This window comes from Engraulis encrasicolus, chromosome 10 (genome assembly GCF_034702125.1).
Source record: "Engraulis encrasicolus isolate BLACKSEA-1 chromosome 10, IST_EnEncr_1.0, whole genome shotgun sequence".
NCBI lineage: Eukaryota > Metazoa > Chordata > Actinopteri > Clupeiformes > Engraulidae > Engraulis > Engraulis encrasicolus.
This window is the reverse complement of record NC_085866.1, coordinates 33,925,504-33,948,618: the sequence shown is the minus strand read 5'-3', so window position 1 is coordinate 33,948,618 and position 23,115 is coordinate 33,925,504. Positions and strand designations below refer to the sequence as shown.

Sequence of the window (23,115 nt, the reverse complement as noted above, 5' to 3'; positions counted from 1 at the left end):
AGTTTATTTCTCGTCAGAGATGGGGCAACACTGGTCATTATGGTACCATGCCTACAAGCGCATCATTTGACACACCAGTCACTCACACAATTTCCGAAACACCAGTCACTCACACAATTTCCGAAACACCAGTCACTCACACACTTCCATTGCTCTTGCTACTATTTATCTATGGACTTCAGTAACTTCTACGTGAAGGTTTGCAGCAGGGTGTTTCGTGCCTTGTGTCCTAGCGTATATGTGCACAAATTAGTTAGAGCCATAGACGCTACATTCTCTAGCTCTCTCTCTCTCTCTCTCTCTCTCTCTCTCTCCCTAAAGGGCTGTGTACAATATGCTTTCGACGCACTGTCCGCAACAAGTCTCTCTCTTTCTCTCCCTCCCCTCCCTCCTACTTCATGAACGCATCCACGTAAACACAAGCAGCTTGGTTCATCAGATACTCGGGGAAATGATCGCTTTCCACCTGGAAGTCGGCAAACAGTTTTTGATACATGTATATGCTCGGATAGAGGGGCGATTTCATTGCATAACGTGATAACTCCACGACATACGGCCATGGAGCCACTACACACTTTGACAGTAAACACTACACAAGCAGCGAATTCGCTGCATCTGCCATCTTATATAAATATGTGATAATGATAATGTGTATATATATATATATATATATATATAATTTGTGTGATTGAAGCAGACACATTGAGTGTACACACTATATATATAATCGAACTCGGGTCGCTTTCGTAGCAGCTCAGTGCCCTACCTTTAGAGCCATGGTACGGCCAGACACATTGAGTGTTCTTGGATCAAACATTTCTTGCCAATGGCCAAAGTCCGAAAACTTTACTAAATAACTACTTATTTTCAATTATTTGTAAATATATACAGGTATATCTCTAAATGTCCAATGCTGACTTGCCAGAGCAGCTCTATGATAGCTAAATTAAGCATGTCAACTTCATGCCAAGAGCAAATAAAGGGAATTCATGGCAAAGACTTTGACTGCCTGTGTGCTTTGGCTGCTTTAGGTATGAACCTGCAGAATGAATTCTCCCAGCCCTTCTAGAACATTACTCAAGCATTCTAAAGCTCCCTTTGCTAAAAACTGCCCATAGGACTGGTGACCTCATAGTGAAAATTGAAAATGCTGCTCACGTTTAAATCACATAGTATACGCACGTGATTTTACTCCTCAATTATTAAAAAATGATTAGGCACAATGGAAAATTCTCTCTGTGTGATAAGCGTGTACTGTTGTGTAATATGTCCATATGTGCAGTTTTAAATGTCACAGATTCATTTCTGAAACTTAAGCTTCTACTGGTCCCAATAGGATGCCGACTTGGGTAGCTGGCTGAGCTATTCTGGTGCATTGGGTCTAGTCCAGCCAATGACCATGACAGTGTAAGACATGCTTACTGTGTCTGCATGTGTATGCGTGTGTACGTGTATGGGGGAGGAGGTGTGTGTGTGTGTGTGTGTGTGTGTGTGTGTGTGTGTGTGTGTGTGTGTGTGTGTGTGTGTGTGTGTGTGTGTGTGTGTGTGTGTGTGTGTGTGTGTGTGTGTGTGTGTGTGTGTGTGTGTGTGTGTGTGTGTGTAGGCATTTCAGTATAGGCCAAAAGGTTGACAGCTTCTCATTCAATGCCTTGTCTTTATTTTCGTGGCTAGTTACAGTACATTGTAGATTTGCGTGTGGGGTATCAGAACTGTGCATGAACACATGTAGAATGATGTACTTAATAAAAAAATAACAATTCTAACAGTTGTCTTGTTGCACAAACACTAGAAAAGATTTTGTTAAGCACATTATTCTATATGTGTTTGCGCACAGTTTGACGCCCTACGCAACTGTAAAAAACTGTACATAAACTGTAAATAACTGTAATATTTTATTTAATAGAAAATAAAGAAAATGCCTGGAATGAGAAGGTGTGTCCAAAACTTTTAGCTTATACTGTATATATGAACTGAAGCATGTCAGTGACTGTTGGTATGGATGTGCCAGTCCATGGAGACAGAGTGAGAGAGCAATATAGAGAGAGAAAGTAAGAGAGACAGAGAGAGACAAAGATCACTTTCTCTGTGTGAGTTATAGGCTACCCCTATGCCTAAGTCTGACCCTTGGGTCACATGACCACTGCTAAGGCTACTTGCAGAGCAGGGACTCACTAATTTCACGCTCTTTCGGTACTTACGTCTTACGTCATACGACCCTAACCCTTACCCTAACCCTAATCTTAACCCTAGCCTTAACCCTAACCTTAACCCTAACCTTAACCCTAACCTAACCCTAAACCTAATCCTAACCCCTAACCCTAAACCTAAATCGCTTGCTTGAAATATGATTACCATATGACGCAAGACGTAAGTATTGAAAGGGCGTGAAACTCAGTGGTGTAGTCTACGTAGAACGCGGGTATATGGAGTATACCCACTTCTAAATGTCAGGGATTTCAGTATACCCACTTAAAATTGATTGATCCATTGTTTTGAATGGCACAAATATATACGGTATACCCACTTCAAAAAAATCTCAAATATACAGTATACCCACCATAAAAAAGTAGACTACACCACTGGTGAAACTAGTGAGTCCCTTGAAGAACACTCTGTGTGTGTGTGTGTGTGTGTGTGTGTGTGTGTGTGTGTGTGTGTGTGTGTGTGTGTGTGTGTGTGTGTGTGTGTGTGTGTGTGTGTGTGTGTGTGTGTGTGTGTGTGTGGATCCCCGGCCAGGACAACTCACTCCGTTAGCGAAGTCTCCAATGATGGCCACCCTCTGGAAGTCAGGCACCTCCAGGTAGGATGGCTTATCATCGAGGAGCACATCACGTGCACGAGACATCAACTTCTTCCTGCGAGACAGAGAGATAACCCCATTCTTTCATTCTTTCCTTCCTGCTTTCTTTCTGTCTTTCTTTCTTTCTGCCAATTAAGCAGCTTTGGCTAGAGTAAAAATTAGCTTCTTCATGAGCGTCTCAAACTGGTGGGACCAAGGGTGCTTCTGACCTCTTTACATTTATGTGAAAACATGTGGGTGTTTGTGAAACGTAAATGTGACATAGTGGTGACGCAGTGAACCACAGGCAGATTGGCTCATCAAAGCAAGGGTTGAATGAAAGTCAACATGTACAAATCATATAGAGAAGGGGCCCAGAACGAGCCCAGCCAAAGTAGTCCTGTAAAGCCCAGCCAGTAGACCTGCAAAGCCCAGCCAAAGTAGTCCGCAGCCCTGCCTCTGCTCATCATGTTCACCCAGCAAAGCGACCTATAATTATTTTTTTTTTCTCAATGAAATAACCGAAATGCGCTATTACGCCAATCGGGACAAAATCGAGACCTGCATGACATTAACCCAATGGTCCCTCTGTTATACTGTATATATGTAGTAAAGTGCACATCACACTTCTAAGCTTATTATAAATGGTGAATTTGTACTGCAACAGGCATTTGATAAAGATCATATATTATAGACCTCATATATAGAGATAAAATGTTAATACTTCTTATTCGTATTGTATTGGTATTGGTTGTAATTAAATAATATATAATTGGATTTGTATTGATTCCTAGCTGAAACTGGAAACGGGACGTTAGAATGCGTGAAAATGCAGGAAATTACATCTAAGAAATACAAAATTTTCTGGGGGAAAACCCCCAGAGCCCCTGCCAAAATGAACGGTCCCATATTTAATTCATTGACGGTTGGCAATGAATGAAGTCAAGGAAATGTTGCATAGGATTATCAGTATTGCATTGCTTTCTATATATTCAACACATTTAAAACGTGATAGTACTGAACACTAATCCTCTGCTTTACGTTTTTTTTTGCGATGATGTTACTAATGCGGCCCACTTGAGGTCCACATGGGTTGTATGCGGCCCCCGGACCAAAATGAGTTTGACACCCCTGATCTATAACCTACCTCTTCTCGATGTTGTCATCGTGGTGTACGTGGTCGTGGTGCTCCTGCTTGAGGATGGGGCAGTCCTCTGCCACGTCGAATAGGGACTCCTCATCACGCTTGTCCTCATCCTTGGCATCAGCGGCGAACACCTTGTGGGCCATGGCAAGCGTGGCCTCGTCCGTGTCTTGGTGAAACCAACAAGTCAAAATTAGGGTCAAGGTCAAGGTTAAGTCAAGGTTAAAGTTGAATTTGGGACAAACACCCGTCTAACACTCTGACAATGTTACCTAATAAATGGTTAAAGCTTTAAGCTGCAGTGTGCTCCAGCTTCTGCCTTCAATTTAAGTCAAGGTTAGCTTGGTCTTGCCATACTCTTTTACTAATTTCGAGCAATTACCCTCGTAATAATTTTGCCACCCCTTGTTCACTAGGCCTACACTGGAATGCAACTTTTGTAATCTTGCTCTTGAAGACCAAACCCAGATGTTGCATGTAGGGAAATGAGAATTGAGCATGAGCACATGGATAGAAAAGCCAAGCCAAGCCAAGACACAATTTCATTACACAGACATAGGACTCAACATAGTAGACTTCAAAACAACAACAGAAATGAAGTCTGCACTCCGAAGAGCTGTCAATGAAATAGCTTTTTACTGATTGGAATGTTTCGAGCCCTTGGCCTTGCTGCCTTTTCTGATACTGAGGAAAAGCAGCAAACACAATAAAAAGCGCACAGTAAAAAAATATGCTGTTAATCTAACACTTAGAGAGTACTCTGAGACCAAATAGGATCTAGATCGTAAGATGTTACATCAACCAAGTGTTGTATATGAACAGCAAAATTTTACTGTGCAACTTTATTGGGAGCAGAACACTCTTTGATGTCCAGACTTTCACTCGTCGCCCTCCAAGTCACTAATAGAGATGCGTGTCCATGTTATCAAGGATTGGTTCACGTGTGTGACGCTTCTGCACCCATGTCAAAACATGCGCACAACATGAGTGGACCACCACCATGTTGCATTTCAAAATAGCCAAGACGGTGAAAGCTGACGCAGAATTTGTAACGAGAGACCTGGAGGGTTTTTTTTCAAGCTCTTAAAATACATATTCTTAGTTCAGTACCCTCTAAACACATAATTGAAGCACACTCGTGACAGACACATAGGCTACTACATGAACTCAAACAGACTTGGTTATCTAGACAATATATAATGCAATATTACATGCATTGTAATATAATATGCTAAATGTATGCCTATAGTCTGTGGTGTTAATACAAGGATGGGGTCAGTTCACCATTTCCCGTTAATCAAATAATTCATGGATATAATTCGCTTTTTTGAATCCATTTTAAACAGTTTAAGTGTTTCACCGAAACACCCTCAGCTGCAGCATAAAATGCACATTCCTGTCAGACTGCATGCAGAGTAACTCAATACATAGGAAGAGCTCCTTAAAACAAATGGACAAAAACTGGACAGTAATCATGCGGCAAATAATACACAATTGCAAACAAAGACTGGACTCTATGTATGACAGAAAACACAGTACAATTCAACTAAGCTGGTGCAAGGCTTGACGACCCACAGTACAAACAGTGTGACAAACTCAACTGACCTCTATCTCCATAAAGCACACATGACGGCATGCAGAGATGAACAAGACTAACAAGATGAATGAACAGGGGTCATTGACTTTTTTAGTATCAGGCGTCAGATGGTGCCCCCACAGCTACTGCCACTAATTGAATGAATTGATTAATATTTGATAATTAATGCACAAGAAACGAATATGATTTTTAGATAATCCAGTAGAAACAACATTTTTTTTATTCAGTCAATAGTGGTAGTAGCTTTCGTTGCACAACCCTGATGTCTACTACTACCGGTAAATGCCAATGACCCACAGTATGACCAGCATCAATGACCAGCATCAATGCACAGACCAATTACAACGTCGACAACATCATACTGAACCAAACAAAATGAAAGGCATCTTGTTCCAGAGATTCAGCACTAGTTGCAACAGGTTGCAACTACAACTAGCAAGCTACATTAACTACTACTCTCCATTTCATGCACTGTCTTCTTCATCTAGGGAGCTAGCACTTCAGACTACTGATCACATCGCAACACACAATACAGGTAAACAACAGCCCTATGTGCATTCGGACTGCGAATTTAAAAAAAACGGATACCGTATAGGCAAAAATTGAAATCACTTCAAACTAATTTATTTACATCCTTACAATGTCCAGCAACATGGTCTGTTGTAGCCGGGAATACTTACTCTTGTCTGAATACCATGTCCAAAGAGAAAGAGAGTGGAAGATCCCCAAGAACAGAGAAGAGTAGAGCAGAGGAAGAAACAAAGAGGTTAGGGGATGGATTAATGGGTTATGGACAATGGGTTATAAGATGGTGGGTAATGGGTTTAATTAATTCATTATACACATTAATTAACACATTATTAATATGAATTAATATGATTCATTATAAATTACCATTATTAAAAATTAATGATATTAGACAGTGATGGAAAAAATGTGAACTGAAGATCTTGAAAATAAAATAGAAGGTTAAAGCATTTCTTATTTCTATTGGTAAAGCATTGAAAGATTAAACCAAGACTAGATAAATTCATAGGCTATTGACACTCACAGATGGATGGATGGATGGATGGATGGATGGATGGATGGATGGATGGATGGATGGATGGATGGATGGATGGATGGATGGATGGATGGATCAGAAAAAATGTACTGAATGAATGTATGAATGAATGACCAGATGCATGCCTGGATGGATGATGAATGGATGAATAGATGGATAATGCACAAGAAAAATATGATTGTATGGATGGATGGAGGGATGACACACATTTTCATGGGGATCAAACAGGCAGCAGACATTCTCAGAAGGATCAAACAAGTCAGATGGGATGCAATGACAGTCTTGTTTAGGAAGACAATATCCATCACAGTATTCTTGGGATCTTGCAGGTGGAAAGCAAAGAACTCATTTTGATGTACTCAGTCATCCTACACTAGTATACGCCTAAACAAAGGCTTGATCCCATACAACACAGATCATAATCGCAGCCTCTCATGAGGACCGCTCTACTGTGTATATACGGTATACACAGCACGCAAAACTGAGTGTATTTTTGTATAGCACTTTGTTTTAACGACCCGATGTATCTACATGTAACGTCATAGACATATAACTAGGGATGCACCGATACCACTTTTTTGAAAACCGATACAAGTACGAGTACATTAATGTGTGTACTTGCCGATACCGAGTACCGATACCGATACCGATACCTTTTACCACCAAAATACAATGAAAATAAATGCATGGCCTTGTTTTTTTCCACCTGTGATATTTTTATTGTCCATTTCCATTTAGATTCAAATGTTAGTAAATGTATGAGGTGGCACTTTTTTCCATGCTGATTTCAAGTCGATAGAACATGACAAGATTTTGCATTGTTTTGAGTAATAGTAGTACTCGTAGCTGGTATCGGCAAGTGCTTGACGAGTACGAGTACGAGTATAATGAGCAGTATCGGGAGCCGATACCGATACCAGTATCGGTATCGGTGCATCCCTACATATAACCTAACCTATATAAGAACTACATAAAGTGATCTTTTATGCCGTTAAGGCTGGAGATGCAGATACACAGTAACTGGGAAGATTAAAACAAAGCATGACAACGTTTTCCACGACAGGACAAGCAGTGGCTCAATAGTTGATGGAGAATTCTGCGGATTTCAACATATGAATTTTAAACACATTTTTTAGAAATGCAAATATAACTTAACGTAAAAGTGCCACGTCATCGGACACTGACAAACCAAGGGTAGCGTGAGCAATACAACTGCATGTTGAAATTGGCAGGAATTCTCCTTGAAGTCCCATGTAGACAACAGTGACAAAGAGTGCCTGTTCTATCGACAGGGATAGAATCCTCTCAGGGACTTAGGGGCATAGATGGAACCCCCTTGAGCACCAACCCCACGAGACAGGCCTTGACGACAGGACATGACAGTGGCGACCATGGGTACAGTCCATTACCCTACCTCCCATCCTAAACCTGTGCTTGTGGCCTTGGCTTCACTGATGCCCCGCCTCGGTGGAGAACACAATAACGTTTCCTTGTTGTCAGCCTAGACCAGTGTTTCCCAACCAGGGGTACGTGTACCACTAGGGGTACGCAAGCACACTGCAGGGGGTACTTGGAATTTTTTTTTTCTATATCAAATGAATGGGGCAGTCACATAAGGATGGCGAAAGTGATATAGAACATGAATTAGGGGGTATTCATGGCACAACTAAGAGGTTTAGGGGGTACGTGAGACAAAAAAGGTTGGGAAACACTGGCCTAGACACAACAACTTATGGGGGACTTTTCCATTCAGCATCTCGATTGCAAATGAGAAAAAGTCCTTAGAGCTGCTCTTTTGCAAGCTATTGGATTAAACTTCTGTCATCAATGACATGATCACAAGGCCACAAGCATGAGGGAGGATGTGAGATAAGATAATGGGAAGGACCCCATGCTGGCTGGGTAACCTGGTTACTCACCATCCTCTGAGGAGATGACAGGGAAGGAGGTTAAGTCCAGGGGGCAGCGACAAGGGAATAAAACAAGAGAGTTGGAGCACCGCAATAAGCAGAAGCAGAAGCCCCACCCACCCCTTGTCCCAATGCCACTCATATCATTTGTTGTACATGAACAGACAACTGTTCAATAACAATAAAAAAACCCTAACATCTAGGGGCCTTGATATATGTAGTATATGAGGGTGCCTAGTGGTGTCAGATCAATGAATCAATCAATGAGTGGCCATACCCAAGGATGGACAGATAGGACAAGAAAAATGGATGATAGATGGATGGATGTGCAGATGGATGGATGGATGGATGGATGGATGGATGGATGGATGGATGGATGGATGGATGGATGGATGGATGGATGGATGGATGGATGGATGGATGGATCGATGGATGGATCGATGGATGGATAACCTGATGGACAAGAGAAATTGATTGATGTACAGATGGGTGTTTGGATGGATTCTTGGATGGATGGGTCATGCAGAGCTGTGTCTTCATTGTGATTAGATGAAGCAGACAGTCTTAGGAGGATCAAACAAGTCAAACAAGATGGGCTGTGGTGATTTCTTTGTTTGGGCAAAGGACATCCATCACTGGCTTATTGTGGGTCTTGCATGGAATTTCATGGTTTGAGCCAGAAACGCAATTGTGTTTGCTCATTCTACACTAGCATTAGCCTAAGCAAATGCTTGATAACCATAGCAAAGCAACAGTGGATCATAATAGCATGATTATAATCCTTTAACTACTACTATTAGTTGCACCACTTTTGGTCCTTGCGCACACACCAAATGTGTGTTTTTGGCATCACTTAATTTTAACCATCCCTTCTCACAGTGTATCTACATGTATCATCCTTACCTTTGCACTGTATTCTACCCCTTGAAGAACTAAGAACAAAATACAGTGTTGCATAATGCTGCATACTGTTCGAAACTTGTAGATACACTGTAACCGGTGCAGTTAAAACAAAGTCTAACAATGTTTCCTTTGCGCTTCTAGCATTTCACAGTGTCATGTTTCAACAAAGCGGCTGGCAAGCGTGGAATGGTTAAGCCCTATGTAGACTTTCGAATGGCATCTATTCTATCCACAGGGATAGAAACCTCTCAGGGAGTGAGGTCATTGGTGTAAACCCCAGGATCCCTGTGAGAAGCGCCTTGACAACGAGAGATGACCGAGGCCGGCGGCGACCGTGCTGGACATGTCACCTGAATACTCACTTGTGGCCTTGCCTCCCTCTGAGGAGGCGTGGGGGACAGAGGTAAGGAGAGTCCAGGAACAACAACAGCATCAAGGGAACAAAACAATAGAGTTGGAGCACCGTGGAAAAGAGAAAGGGAAAAGTGATTTGCGCTGAGGCCACCAACCCTTCAAATTCCCATTGCTTCTTATCTTATTTTCTTCGACAAGAAACCGTTCAATGGTAATTGAAAAAGATAATTCAATTGTAATTTTAAGATATGCAGTGCATATAAAGTCTTGATATGCAGTACTATAAAATGTATGTTATTAGTGGTGTCTAGGCATGGCAGATGATTAGGGGGACTAGGGGGGAAAAATCACTTGTGTCCATGACAATAGTGCTGCCTTATCATCTTTAGGCTACAGCTACAACTACAGTTCCTCTGTCAAGAGTTTAAAAATGGTGAACAGGGGTGCTGATTCAATCATCTCTCATCTAGACCAAGCACTGCCAAGGGTTGGCATTGGGTTTCACAGTGGGCATGGACGGCCTCCAAGAGGCCATTCACATGTTTACAAGCGGCCCAACGCATTCTTCCACGCAGCCCCACCTCCGATGTCACATCCAGTCTAGCCCATTCGCTTGCTAACATTCATCCCAGAAGGATCCCAGTTTAACGGTGTCTATTCTTATCCTTCAAGATAAAGAAAATCTCTTTGACGCCTTGCCTATTACACAACTCATCAGTGTTGAGTAATTACTATATTGAGGATCTCTTCACACCTCAAGATGGATTACAGACACTATCGGGTACAATGGACGGGAGATGCACCCGTTTGAAGTGCAATGGGCTTATCCATTCTGTACTGCAGCATTCCGTGCAACCACAGGCCTCTGTCATATCTTTTTTATGGGAGGCACAATAGAGGTAGAGAGATTGTATTAATACCCTCATGGCAATACAGTAGATAACCCTGATGTAGGGGTGGTTTGACGTTGACAAAACCTTTGTACATCTTCCCTAATTCCTATAAATTGAAATCTTGCACATATCACTTTTGGATAGTATCTGCTGTTTTTTCTAGGACTTGTTTGACTGCCTAGAACAAATCTGTGTGGTCAAGCTTTGTAAAGGTGAAGCACCCTGTGTTTCAATGTCATCTCAAGCTTTATACTACACCCCATTAGCTCTCCAAAATTCCTGGAAAAACTATAGGTTTCCTCCCTGTTTTATGTTTCATCAACAACTGCTCTGACTGAGGACGTTTTGGTCTTTTTCTGCTCAAACAAATCACTGAAAAACCCTGTAATCCACGTGAGGTTTCAGGGAGGGTGTTCTGCCTCCTGGATCATCCACTCTCCGCGATGCTTGAAGCTGTTGCCACCACTTAATCCCCCGTCTTCTAGTTTCACGGTCCACAGTCAGGTGGGATCGCTCATCCATCAGGATCAACTGGCAGGAGCATCAGCCACTGGCAGGGGCATCAGCCGTAGCCTACCATGGGCATCATAGCATGTAACGTGGCACAGGGGGTACTCCGCATGGTCTTTGGCCATGGTGCTCTTGGATCAGTTCACTCACACGCCATCACACACACACACACACAATCAATATCCACATGCAGCCGCCGCACGTGCACGCACGCACACACACACACAGTTGCTGAGCAGGTGCATTTTTGTAAGGAGGCTGTCCCTTCAGGTCTCCAGGCAGGGCCTAATAATTTATCTCCTCAGAAGAAGCACCTCAGGCCATTCAACACGGGGGGTGGAGCCCAACAATCCAAGAATAGTCAAAAGTGATTAGCGACTTTAGTCAAGTAAGAAAACAAGTAAGAAAAGTAGTCTTTAAGTTAAACCACTCAAGGCAAAACCTGTTCAGCAGAGAAATGCCAAATGCAAACTAAGGGTACTGCAATATAACAACACCGGATCTGCGAGATATCTTCCAAATGTAAGCAAGACGACAGGTCTCAAAGAAATGGTTCACGCCGTCCACGTCTACTTTTACTCTCGTGTTATCACATTTCACTGGGCCATTAGAGAGTCCATGGGTGGGCTGGGGAAAGATGGGGTTGAGGGGGGAGGGGAGGGGAGAGAGTCCAAACCCACCCACCCACTTGTCAATCATGCCAACCAAACGTATGGGATCTACGATTATATTTGACTCTATTTGACAATAACCTGTGTGTGTTTAGGGTTAGGTGCAGCTGTTCTTTATTATGGGTAGAGATATATGTTATATGCTGCACTGAAGCACTGGGTGACTGCAGGACAGAGTAAAACACCTGACCTCATCTTTACAGAACAGTTGGTCTTGTCAGTAGAGTTGCAGGGCATGGCAACTCTATCCACCTGCTATAAAACCCAACAACGTACAATCAAATGCATTACATTGCACAACAGTGGAAGCGTAGATGAATTGTCAAAATGTAGATTCTCAATATATATAAAAAATAAGATCTTGAAAATGTTTAAATTGAGCTCAAGATGAAATGGCTCAACATATTCTCCCTTACAAACAGCAGGGAGTTCCTGGATTACATTTCATGCCCACTTTCCCCTCTATAAATATCTAGCATGCTCAGCAAATTCTGAACATGCAACAGAGCCCTCACTACTCATCAAATAAGTTGTCGATTGGTTTGAACATGGCCTGTACTACGTTGCACAGCACAAGTACCCACTTCACAAAACGCAAGTGGCCAAACTCACCTGCCATCAAGTGAGACATGTTGGCGGCAGTTCCCTAGCGCGATGGCTTTCTGAGGACTGGGCTGGACACAAGCGCTGCCGGTCAGGCGCGGAGACGAGACAGCGGGGAAGTGTGGAGCGCGGCATCTCTCCAGTGCAATATGAAGCGCGTGGCCCAGCCCGCTGTAACAAGACACGGGGCCACTAGTGGCTGGTAGGCAGGCAAGCAGGCAGCCTCCATGGCTCTGCACAGCACAGCAGGGCCAGGAGATCCTTGTGACCGTGACTATTTTAAGGCCAGGCCTGCCATCACCATCACCACCACCACCACCACCATCACCTCACACCAGCACACCACATCAGGGCTCACCTCTCACATGCACTGTGCCAAGGGAAAAGTGGGGAGTTAAGACATACAAAAAAAGAGAATTACTCAAAAGCATGGAGACTTAACAGAGGAATCACAGCAGGGGTGTATACAGAAACAACTGACCTAGGCAACTTTTTTTCTTTTATCTTGTACACTGCTTCTTTACGAGAACATTTTACATTAAGAGTTACCATTGCTACTCAGCTTACATCTGCTTTTTGAAATGGGCAGTAGTGACTATGCAAAGCAAGTGGTTTAGTAGTCCATTTTCTAGTCCCCCTCACTTGGATTCATGTATTGTGAAGAATGTCACTACAAACGTTGTAGTACAAAATGCAAGTTGACTTAATACATTAAAAAAAACAGTTGATTTTCTGGAACTCCAAAACATAACTCTACTTTCTACCTTTGTCTGATACATGGCTAGTTTCACACTCATGCCACTGCAAATAAGACAAAAGTACAACAAAGATGAGTCAGAATTAATTTACTGAAAACAAAAAGGCACATTATATCCTAATATTTTTTTTACATATAAAATCAAGTTGACAGGATGCAATCATTTCTCATCCAGTGCAAAAGGCACAGGCAAACCCACATTAAGCATCTCTACATTTCCAGATGCTTCTGTTGCCAACAACTGTGAGTAGAATACCAATTCTTAAGAGTTTGGCAACATTCTGTTGCATACAATTGTGTGTAGAACTCCAATTCTAAAGAATCTGGCAACATTCTGGCTTGTTTCAACTCATATAGTTCCATAAATGCACAGTGTGGAAAACATTATAAAATTGCAAACTAAAATGAAAGTCATGATTGAGAAAAGAAATTCTTGAGACAATTAGCAACTGCACCATTACATTAATGTGTGTGTGTGTGTGTGTGTGTGTGTGTGTCCTGTCAGACACATACAAGTCACACAGGCTACAGCACTAGGTTAAGAAATGTTTGACATTTTTTGGTCATTCCATTTGGGGCTCTGGTGTTGCCTTGAAGTGTCATTTGAAACAATCTCTGTTGATGGCAACTGAAACACAGCACAATATTAGCACTGTAAAATTAAGAAAAAAAAAACATACATGTTGCGCAATACAGGTTCATGATTGCATTGAAATGTTTTGACAGCTACATGGTACTGTTTTGTGAAGGTTAAGATTCCAGTATCCCTCTTGAGTAGGCACATCAAATCAATAAAGGTTTTCATGACTTCCGCTTTCCTCCAAAACATCAGGTCGGAGACATGAACCTGCTTCTGATTTTGCAAACCACCAAAAGTGCTTTTCATTAACAGTTTAGTACTACATGATAAAAAAAATCCATCCGAGAGAAATGTAGGCAGACCAGGGTGAAAAACAAGGACAGACATCTCACTCAGCACAAGGCAAAAAAGAGGAAAAAAGGCACACAAGGGTTGTAGCCAGCATTCACTGAAATGTTTCTTCTGAAGTTCATCCATGTCCCCAAAAATAAAAAAGGTTAAGCCTGCAGAGTTCTGTTGAACAGAACCAAACAGCAGATGCATTCTCATCAACTCAAGAGTCAAGTCTAACAGGATCCTTTCCACTGCCAGGGGTGAGAGAGGAGCAAAGACCTTTTCAGACCGTAGGTAGATGAGACATGATCACTGGCAGCTGTGGGTTCAGGTATGCAGGCAGGCATGCATGCGCTGTGACACACACCAGCCAACACACTCCAAAATGTTTTTTTTTCTTTTGTTTTTTTTTCCTGAGCTTCAACACAAAATAAAACAAAATAAAAAAATCCCAGGAGAGAATGCTGAATCCCCTCAAACACACATGCAATAAGAGACACTGAGCGGAAACTGACTGGTCAGCAGTGCACTGACCTCCCATCTCCTCTCCCAAGTAGAGCGAAGAAGGCACTGGCCACCAGAACGCTGCACTGGCCATGGTAGACCAGCAGGGGGCCTCACCAAGGACACCATTTGTTTTTACATCAAAGGAAACAGTCCTCATGTGTTTGGGTGAACCGACTTGCCATCCACACACATTTTTTTTTCCAGGAAAAAAAAAATGAAAACACAAAACCAAAAATAAACCAAAAATCAAAAGAGGGAAAGGTGCGTGGTCAGACCACCTGCCCCAGTGCAGTGCCCTTGCTTGTTACATGGCCGAGAGGTCAGATGATTGACTTGGTCCAGATCACATGACAGCACAGGAGAGTCCCAGACAGCCCTGCTTGCGGTCCTCCCTGCTGTTGATCTTCTTCATGCGGTAGTGGCGGATCTCTCGCACCAGCGTGTAAAAGGCATCCTCCACGCCCTTCACAAAGACAACAAGGACACAGGTTAGTACACACTACAGCGCATCAGTGTTCAGTCACCATAGCCAAAACAGTTTGGCCCTGTCCCATTGCCACCACTTCCACTAGTTTTTGCACCCCACTATTCACTTCTCCCCCTTGAATCAGAGTGTGGGACTTTCATTTAGGAGATAAGAGACTTTCCATTGGGAACTTTGTTTTACAATATGTTCTGGTTCCTTAGAAACTAACTGTTGACTCCTGAAACAGCAACTCCACAGAAAACGCAAGTAAACTTGCAATTGTTTACTATAGAGCTGTAAAAAAGGGTAAAATGATAGCCATGGTGTAGATGTAGTAGAAGTCCAATTCCCCCCTTCCCCAATATCTACCTTTAGCTCATCACCCAAAACACCACCATAGTTCAAGTAAAGATCACTGAATGGTAAGCCCGTCTGTGATTCCATTTAATTTTGCAATCAAGACAGCCAAACTGACAAAGTACTCTCAGTTCTTTCTAATCCAGAAAAATATGACCCTTACGGCAGGCAACTTGAGTAAGTGGTTGTATTGATTGAAACTGCACCCAGTAATACAAGATAGGGAATTTGATAGATGCCCCCCATTTGCACAACAGGCAGACAGGGTACCATAATGATATACTGTAGTGCTCATCAGCTGTGGGGGAAATCAGATCTTTTTATAACATTACATTACACTTGGCTGACACTTCAATCTAAAGCGCCTTACAGCTGTCAGAGTATGGTTACAGTCCCTTGAGCAGGGGTGGGGAACCTTCTTCATTCGAAGGGCCACTTCAAATTCCTCCATACTAGTATGAACACAAACCAGGATTTCCCCCTGCACTTTAGGCCTGTCTTGAAGGCGGCCCCCTTTCCAACAGACCCCACCTTCTCTACACCAGCTGAAATATAACTTAATTGCATTGCAAATTTAAGGTTTCTTTACAAAACATGTCATATTTGATGTGAAGCTGCATAACAGTAAAATAATATCGGGGGCCAGATAAGATGGCCTCAAGGGCTGTAAACGACCCTCGAGAGATAGGTTCCCCAGCACTGCCCTAGAGCAATATGGGGTTAGGTGATTTTCTAATGGACACTGCATCCAAAACCCATGGATGAAGGTGCCGATAAGAGTGAGATTCAAACCTGCAAGCCCTCTCATCTACAGACCAACTCCCAAACCCTTGAGGCATGCCTGCCCAGATCCAAAGGCTGTTCAGAGCTTCTTAGAAAATAGTTTTCACACAAGACAAGCCACTGCAAGTCGAGCAGCAGTGATTACTGTTTGAGTTGGCAACATTGTCGACAGTACGTGGAGCTTACTGACAGGTTGATTGCAATTACGTCCAAATCATCCTCTGCGGTTGAAATTGCAACCAAGTCAAGCATGAGGTAGGCATATTCCATCTGAAGATCCTGAACTTGCAAAAAAAAAAATTCCACACACTGTGCTGTAGCTTGCCCTTCTGTGTCCAAAGGACGCTATAGTCAAGCAGAAAATATACTGCCATACAAAGGCAAAGTGCAGTAACTAGGCCAACATTGAATCCGAAAAAAAAATACTTTCAAAGCCTTGGTATTTGAATATTGTGGTTACTACAAGTTTAAAATGAGACACATTTGGACCATAAGGCTTTGTCACAATATAAAAGAGGTGTTATGAAGAGCATTTTCAGTCTAAACTCAATTTTGACAAAATATGTAGTTACTGCATTTTGCCTTTGCCTTCTTCACAACCAAACCCTCACCCAACTAGATCAACTCATAACTTAACTTTGTCATGGTACTCGGCACTACCCAGCACATTGCTGTAATAATTCTGTATTGCTGTAAATTGAGTATGTTGCCGTGTATGAGAAAATAAAATAAGGTGTATGATTAATTTTGACACTCCACTATGTTCAGTGTGGCATGATAGAATGACATGGGAAGTCTGTGGTGTCTGTTGAGTGGCAGTGTACTTCAGTACATCGTGACTTGCAGGATGGTTAACTGTACATACTGTAATATACTGTAACCCTAACAGGGGAGGTCTCGCCTTACTTGTCTGGTCTTGGCTGAGGTCTCGACAAACTCGATGCCGTAGCTCCTGGCGAGCTCCTGTGCCTGCTTTGTGTCCACAGTCCTGGCCAGGTCACATTTATTACCCACAAGCACCATGGGCACCTCATCAGAGTCCTTCACCCGCTTGATCTGTTCTCTGAGGACACAAGGAAAACACATACAAATATTATATTTTAAATCACATATCAAATAGCTCATCAAAATACACAAAGTGGCGTAACATGGCCTGTAGGTAAGTGGATATGTTAGTGCATGCAGTGCGCATACGCTGAATGTGTTGACTAAGCACCATAACAGACAGTGATGAGAATACCGTTCGTTGTGCAATTAACTGTTGGTAACCCCACAAACGATGCAATGATGGGCTGGCTCCTATGTACTGCACATGATAATCCTACATAGGCACTGTTTAAACCAGCGAATGGTCACAAAGGTGTGATATTAATAGTGACTATTAAAACCGATGGCACTTGACTGGCATATGGCAAATGGAATAGCTCATTTAATGATGTATAAAAGGTCAAGGAGACAAATCGTAAAACAATGAATGCAGAGCGAATGAATGCAAGCTTACGCTGCTTGATTCCTCATCATGTACTATAAGTCTAAGCAGTCTGATGGCAAGATGTTGGCTACCGTAATTGCATTTTTGAGGCATACTTGAGTTGGTTCAATGGAGTAAAAAGCATACTGTTGACAACATATAATTTGAGGTATACCAGCAAGGAATGCAAGCAAGAAGAAAATGAGCCATAATTTGCCTCTTCAGTGAAAACACTGATTAAAAAATGAGCACTGCTTTCAAAGAGTGATGAAAACCCTGACACATTAACGATGCCTTTAAGATGCCTGACAACACCGGCACACTGCATGCATGTTGGCCCCTCACCTGTACAGATGCACATCGGCAAAGGACTTGCTGTTGTTGATGGCGAATACGCAGAGGAAGCCCTCCCCTGTCCTCATGTATTGGTCCCTCATGGCGCTGTACTCCTCTTGACCCGCCGTGTCCAAGATGTCCAGAAGACACGTCTCCCCATCGATCACCACCTGCTTCCTATACGAGTCCTGATTGCAATGAGAAAAGAAAAAAAGGTGAAATAGGATAATAAATTCTGATGTTTTGTTGTTGGTGTGTGTATGTGCATGTTTTCTCTCTGCTTCCTGTATGAATTCTTTTCTCACCGCAGGGATGTTTTTGCTTTTTGTAGTCGGTCTACATGGGTGCATGCACACGTGTGTCTCCGGTGGCGAGCAGGACTCGAAGAGGTTGTCAACAAGACAAAGTTGATGTAACTTAAGTTGTGTTAACTGGGTAGACGCCAAAGTTGAAGTTGTGCATTTTAGGGCTGTTCTGCTCATCTTAAACAGCATGTTGCTGTTAGCGCGGCGCGTGTACGAATGAGTGAGTGGGTGAGTGAGTGTGCATGCATGCGCATTACCTCAATCGTCGGGTCGTACTCATCCACGAAGTGATTCTGGATCAGCTGAATGGTGAGTGCACTCTTGCCAACGCCGCCAGCACCCACTACCACCAACTTATACTCAGTCATCTTAAACTTCTTGGCTCGTCTTTGGGATATACACAGATGAACGAACACACACAGACACACACACACAGACAGAAAGAGAGACAAATAATTTGCATGGAATAATTGATGCTACAACAATACACCCATGCATACATGAAGTATTTATCCTTATCTCATCTATGAAGCATCATATGAAGCAAATATGAACTTAAAGGGACAGTTTGGTCAATTTCAACATGCAGTTGTAATGCTCACACTACCCTGGACTTGTCAGTGCCTGAGATTTTTTTTTTCTTCTTCTTCAGCCGTTTCCGAGATCCTGGTCATTGTAATGGGGGCAGCTCTTTGTTTACATTTCAAAAAAACATTTTTATTTATTCCCAAAAACATTCAAAAGGTTATAAAACATCAGCAGACAACTAGCAAACAGCAGTACCTTTTGGGAAAATATTTGGAGTTGGCCTATGTTTCATTTTTTAAAAATGTAAACAAACGCTGCCCCCATTAGAATTCCTCATATCTCGGAAAGGGCTGAGCCGAAAAATGTGGCATCACCAGGTACTGACAAGTCAAGGGCAGCGTGAGCAATACAACTGCATGTTGAAATTGACCAAACTGTCCCTTTAATGCTCGGTAGATATGCGAAGCTAGTCAACCTAGAATTGTTTGAGGTTTGAATCAATTGGCTCATTAATGCATGAATACGAAACGGTTATAAAGAGGAATGTTCCATACCACATTTAAATGTGTGCACCTCTGCACTTTGCTTTTCTGTTCCATTAACACCTTCAATGAACATCACTCTGACACTTCACAATGTTACATACCAGGCCATCAACTCGTTTAAAAAGAGATCATACAGCACCAGCCAAAAATAGGGCTGACAACTGCACAAATACAAGCCTTGAAACCAGACATGTTTAAATGTTTCACATTTAAAGTCAAAGCCAATTTCCAATGCCTATGATCATTCGAAAGGTTAATTTCAATCCCTTGTGTCTTCAGAATTCACACGATACTTTGTGTGCATTTCTGTTAGCCATTACTGCCTCTTAGTGGTGTTTGCAATTGAGGGAATGGGACTGTCTGCCAGTGAGCATACTTGTCCTGGTGTCCATCCACATCTGTCTAGCAAATCATGGTTATATATACACAAATGTCTGACTGAGGTTTTCTTTTCCTTGCTGCTCCCCATATCAACTGTTTTACGCATGGTGGTATTCAATACACAGCAGGCAGCAACCAGCATTCTACATGTTGCAGAAAAGCCCCATCTCACTCAATAAACAACAACCACAAATACCTTTTTGAAAAATAGATTTTTGTTTTTTTAAGTCTTTATTTAGACAGGGCAGTTTGACACTTTCACTAGTTGCAGGTCCTATTAAAAAAAGAAAACACTGCACTCAAAAGTCTGTCTGTCTGTGTGCGTGTCTAGAGTGCTCTTGGGGTTTCCATCACTTTATCGATGTGGATAGCATGTCCCAAGTGGCCTATGGGGAATGCCATCTTTAAATGTCAGAGGAGGGCTCAGAGGACAGAGCGTAAGGGAGATGGGAGTAAAGAAGATGAGCAGGGAGGGGGCTCTGGCTGGCACTCACTTACTCGCTGCCAGGTGCACACACTGCACTTTCTATTTAGCCGGCCAGACAAAACAGACATTTTGTGAAAATGTCGCCTGTATGTGAGGTGCAATTTCAAATATATTCTTCTCAATGCTCTGAGGAAGAGAATAGAAGTGCAAATGTGTATGCCGAATGAATGTATAAAATGAGCTTTAAGTCCCCAGATGGCATAACAGAAGCAAACAAGACAAAATTGTTGCCACGTTTACAGTTTTTCTCGATTGGTTTGGCTAATTTCTCAAAGCTGAGATGACATTCTCAAAACAACACGGACAAATCTCCAAACCAACTTACTATTTCCCACAACAGAATGGCATTTTTCATTGCTTTCATCAAATTTCAAATGCTTTGTACATGTCTCAAATGTTTAGTACATCTCGGCAGATGGCTATATACAAGTACCCTACAGTTGACACATTGAGCATACATTTAGCACATTTTCCAAATAAATTGACCTGTCTTATCTAAACGAATTAGACAATTCTCAGTGTAATGGTTGCCCTCTCCAAAACATGTCAGCATGATTTCATTGTGTGAGTCATCATATGCAAAGTAGTCTACACAATTGTCAAAATAGTCAAGGACATAATATTTTAAGAATTTCTTAACTGTAAACAGTAAATTCATGACAGTGTTCAACAGGCCAGATGGTATTGTAACTTTACTAGTTTGTAGAAAACATTTTTACAACCGTGTATACTACAGTTTCCTCTGTTATTTGGCTAATTTCTTGACATTTTTTCAAACAGCATTCTGTGGAAGGAATTTAGTTTTGACACAAGGGTAAACTGTTTTTGGAGTGATATAAGCAAGTGATGAAGATTCATGGCGTTATGCTGAACCATCCAGTTTATTTTGACAGAATGACTAAATGAATGCAAATGAGCCAAACCAATTGAGAAGGATATATGCCATTTTTATGGTACTGACTATTTCTGTGGGAGAAGGTTTAGTGCTGATGTAAGAATGAGCTGTTTTGGGAGGTATATGACATTTTGCTAGTTATCTGAACTGTTGTGCAGAAGTGTAAGAATGTTTAGCCAAGCGACCCAAAATTTATAGAAATGTCATCTCGGTTTCAAGAAATTAGCCAAACCAATCGAGAAAAACTGTAAACTTCCAACTCTTTAAAAATGCAAACATTCAAACTGCATCTCCACCTAAATGCAACCTCCAAATACCGCAAAAATGCGAAATGAGGGCAGTCAGCAAAAAGGAAAACATGAAGGCGCTCAGTTGCACATTACAAATGTGCACGGATAAGTGTGCAACTCTAGTGCTCTATTGAGTGGTTGAGGTGGGCATGAGGGGAGGAGTGTCAACCCAGCACGGAGTAGGAACCATGCCAGGGGTCTCCCTCCACCCTTTGTCCCCCTCTCCCTCCCTCTCTGGTTCTCCCTCCAGCCCCAGGTAATAAATCACACATTAACAGGTTCAGAGTTGTCACACCATGGCCTGACAATGTCACATACAAAATAAAGTATTGGCATCAGCAAATATGGAATCATTTTGGAAATGTTCACATTTTAGCATGCGTCACGCACTGCTCATCCCAAGGTGTGAGGATTTCATGAGCATAATGTGAAACTTTCCAAATGGTTAGTTTAAACAAACTTTATTAGAATTTTGCATAATGGGAGAGGTGGATATTAATTTGATAGCCAATTTAACTTCTGAAGCCGGTCGTAAAGTCGTAACTGCATCATTGGAATCAAGTCAGCTCTATTGTGGTTGCAGGATGCATATAAGTAGAGCTTTACATTAAAGTGAAAGTACAGGATTTTGCACCCCCTTGTGGACCATCCCGCAAAACTAAAGTAAGTATACGAGTCCCTGCAGACTTGGACAAACTGACAGCTTAAGCTATTTGCAATATTTCCTGTTAACTCATTAACACACTTTGTTTCATATGGAACCAACTAAACTCAATATGGTTTTGAGCAGCGCGTGCCAAATGGAACTTACGGTATCTGCAAACATTTGCACATTGTGTAACCTGATATTGATAAACAACGCTGACAGCCCGTGTCTCCACAGATGTTCAGCTAAGTCCAATGTGAGGCACATTGTAAACAGCAGTAGTTCTAAGTTGACAATATGACACATTAAATAAAGTTGCTTGACTTGTCATCTAATGCCAAGATGTAGTCATCGAGACAGAATAAGTGCAGCATCAAACCAACAGGTACCAATTTCTCGCGACACTCATTCTCGTGAACTATGCAACTATGCATAAAATTACGGTCGAATTTCATTTTATGGAGGTTAAAAAAAATAACACAGAAGTTTGTTTGCAACGACAGCCAGGCAGGGTCATATCCACTGCTTGCTAAAGGGTTAGCTAAAGGGGCTAATACCCGGCCAAGGCTTGAGGTTTTTTGGTCCAACGTCACACAAAAAAGTAGTATTTAATTAACGACAGTAAATGTATATTACAATATCAATGTATGACTTGTTAATAAGCAATATTTCTACATAATCGGGAGGGCCATGTTCCACACAGCAAGCCAATTGAGTGAGGAAAGGGGTCGGCAAACTCACCTCGTCGTCCCTCTTCAACGTAACTAGCAAGCTAGCTAGCGAGCTAACTAGCCTGGCACAAATTAGCTGAAAGTGGCTGGGAGAGGCGAAAAGAGATTTCACGAAAACAAACCATGTATGTCAATAAAACTATAAAGAACGATATGTGAAGTACAAAGACAAGTCAAAACAGATGACCTGTAAAGGTTAGATACAGTGTATATCTCGTTTGCTAACTAGGACAGTCTGGTCACTTCTGACTTGTTTCGATTAACTTCCTGGCAGCTCTCACAGACACACC

At 42.1% G+C, this 23,115-nt stretch overlaps 2 protein-coding genes across 4 annotated transcripts in view; both read right to left on the bottom strand.

Annotated features, from left to right (window-relative positions):
* Positions 1-12,545, bottom strand: part of ampd1 (adenosine monophosphate deaminase 1 (isoform M)) — a 23,565-nt gene extending 11,020 nt beyond the window's left edge. Inside the window, exons 1-4 of one of the 3 annotated variants that reach the window (XM_063208685.1) lie at positions 12,437-12,545; positions 9,759-9,776; positions 3,927-4,092; positions 2,747-2,855 (exon numbers count right to left, since the gene is read on the bottom strand). In XM_063208685.1, the coding sequence (XP_063064755.1) occupies positions 2,747-2,855; positions 3,927-4,092; positions 9,759-9,776; positions 12,437-12,455 (312 nt within the window). In that variant the 5' untranslated portion in view covers positions 12,456-12,545. Of the gene's footprint in view, positions 1-2,746; positions 2,856-3,926; positions 4,093-6,200; positions 6,278-9,758; positions 9,777-12,436 lie in introns of those variants that run through there. The other 2 variants (XM_063208686.1, XM_063208687.1) reach the window with 2 other exon arrangements.
* On the bottom strand, positions 12,437-23,115 carry nras (NRAS proto-oncogene, GTPase). The gene is made up of 5 exons (XM_063208688.1): positions 22,836-23,115; positions 18,580-18,709; positions 18,027-18,205; positions 17,117-17,273; positions 12,437-15,067 (listed from the first exon to the last, which is right to left on the bottom strand). The coding sequence occupies exons 2-5, from the start codon at positions 18,688-18,690 to the stop codon at positions 14,948-14,950; spliced, it is 567 nt and encodes a 188-aa protein (XP_063064758.1). The 5' UTR covers positions 18,691-18,709; positions 22,836-23,115; the 3' UTR covers positions 12,437-14,947.

What these genes read in the sequence shown, in the direction of transcription:
- nras (XM_063208688.1), bottom strand. Translation starts at nt 18,690, where the DNA reads ATGACTGAGTATAAGTTGGTGGTAGTGGGTGCTGGCGGCGTTGGCAAG. An exon ending in AGTACGACCCGACGATTGAG is followed by an intron (nt 18,206 to 18,579) that starts GTAATGCGCATG and finishes CATTGCAATCAG; the next exon opens with GACTCGTATAGGAAGCAGGT. An exon ending in GCCGATGTGCATCTGTACAG is followed by an intron (nt 17,274 to 18,026) that starts GTGAGGGGCCAA and finishes TTGTGTCCTCAG; the next exon opens with AGAACAGATCAAGCGGGTGA.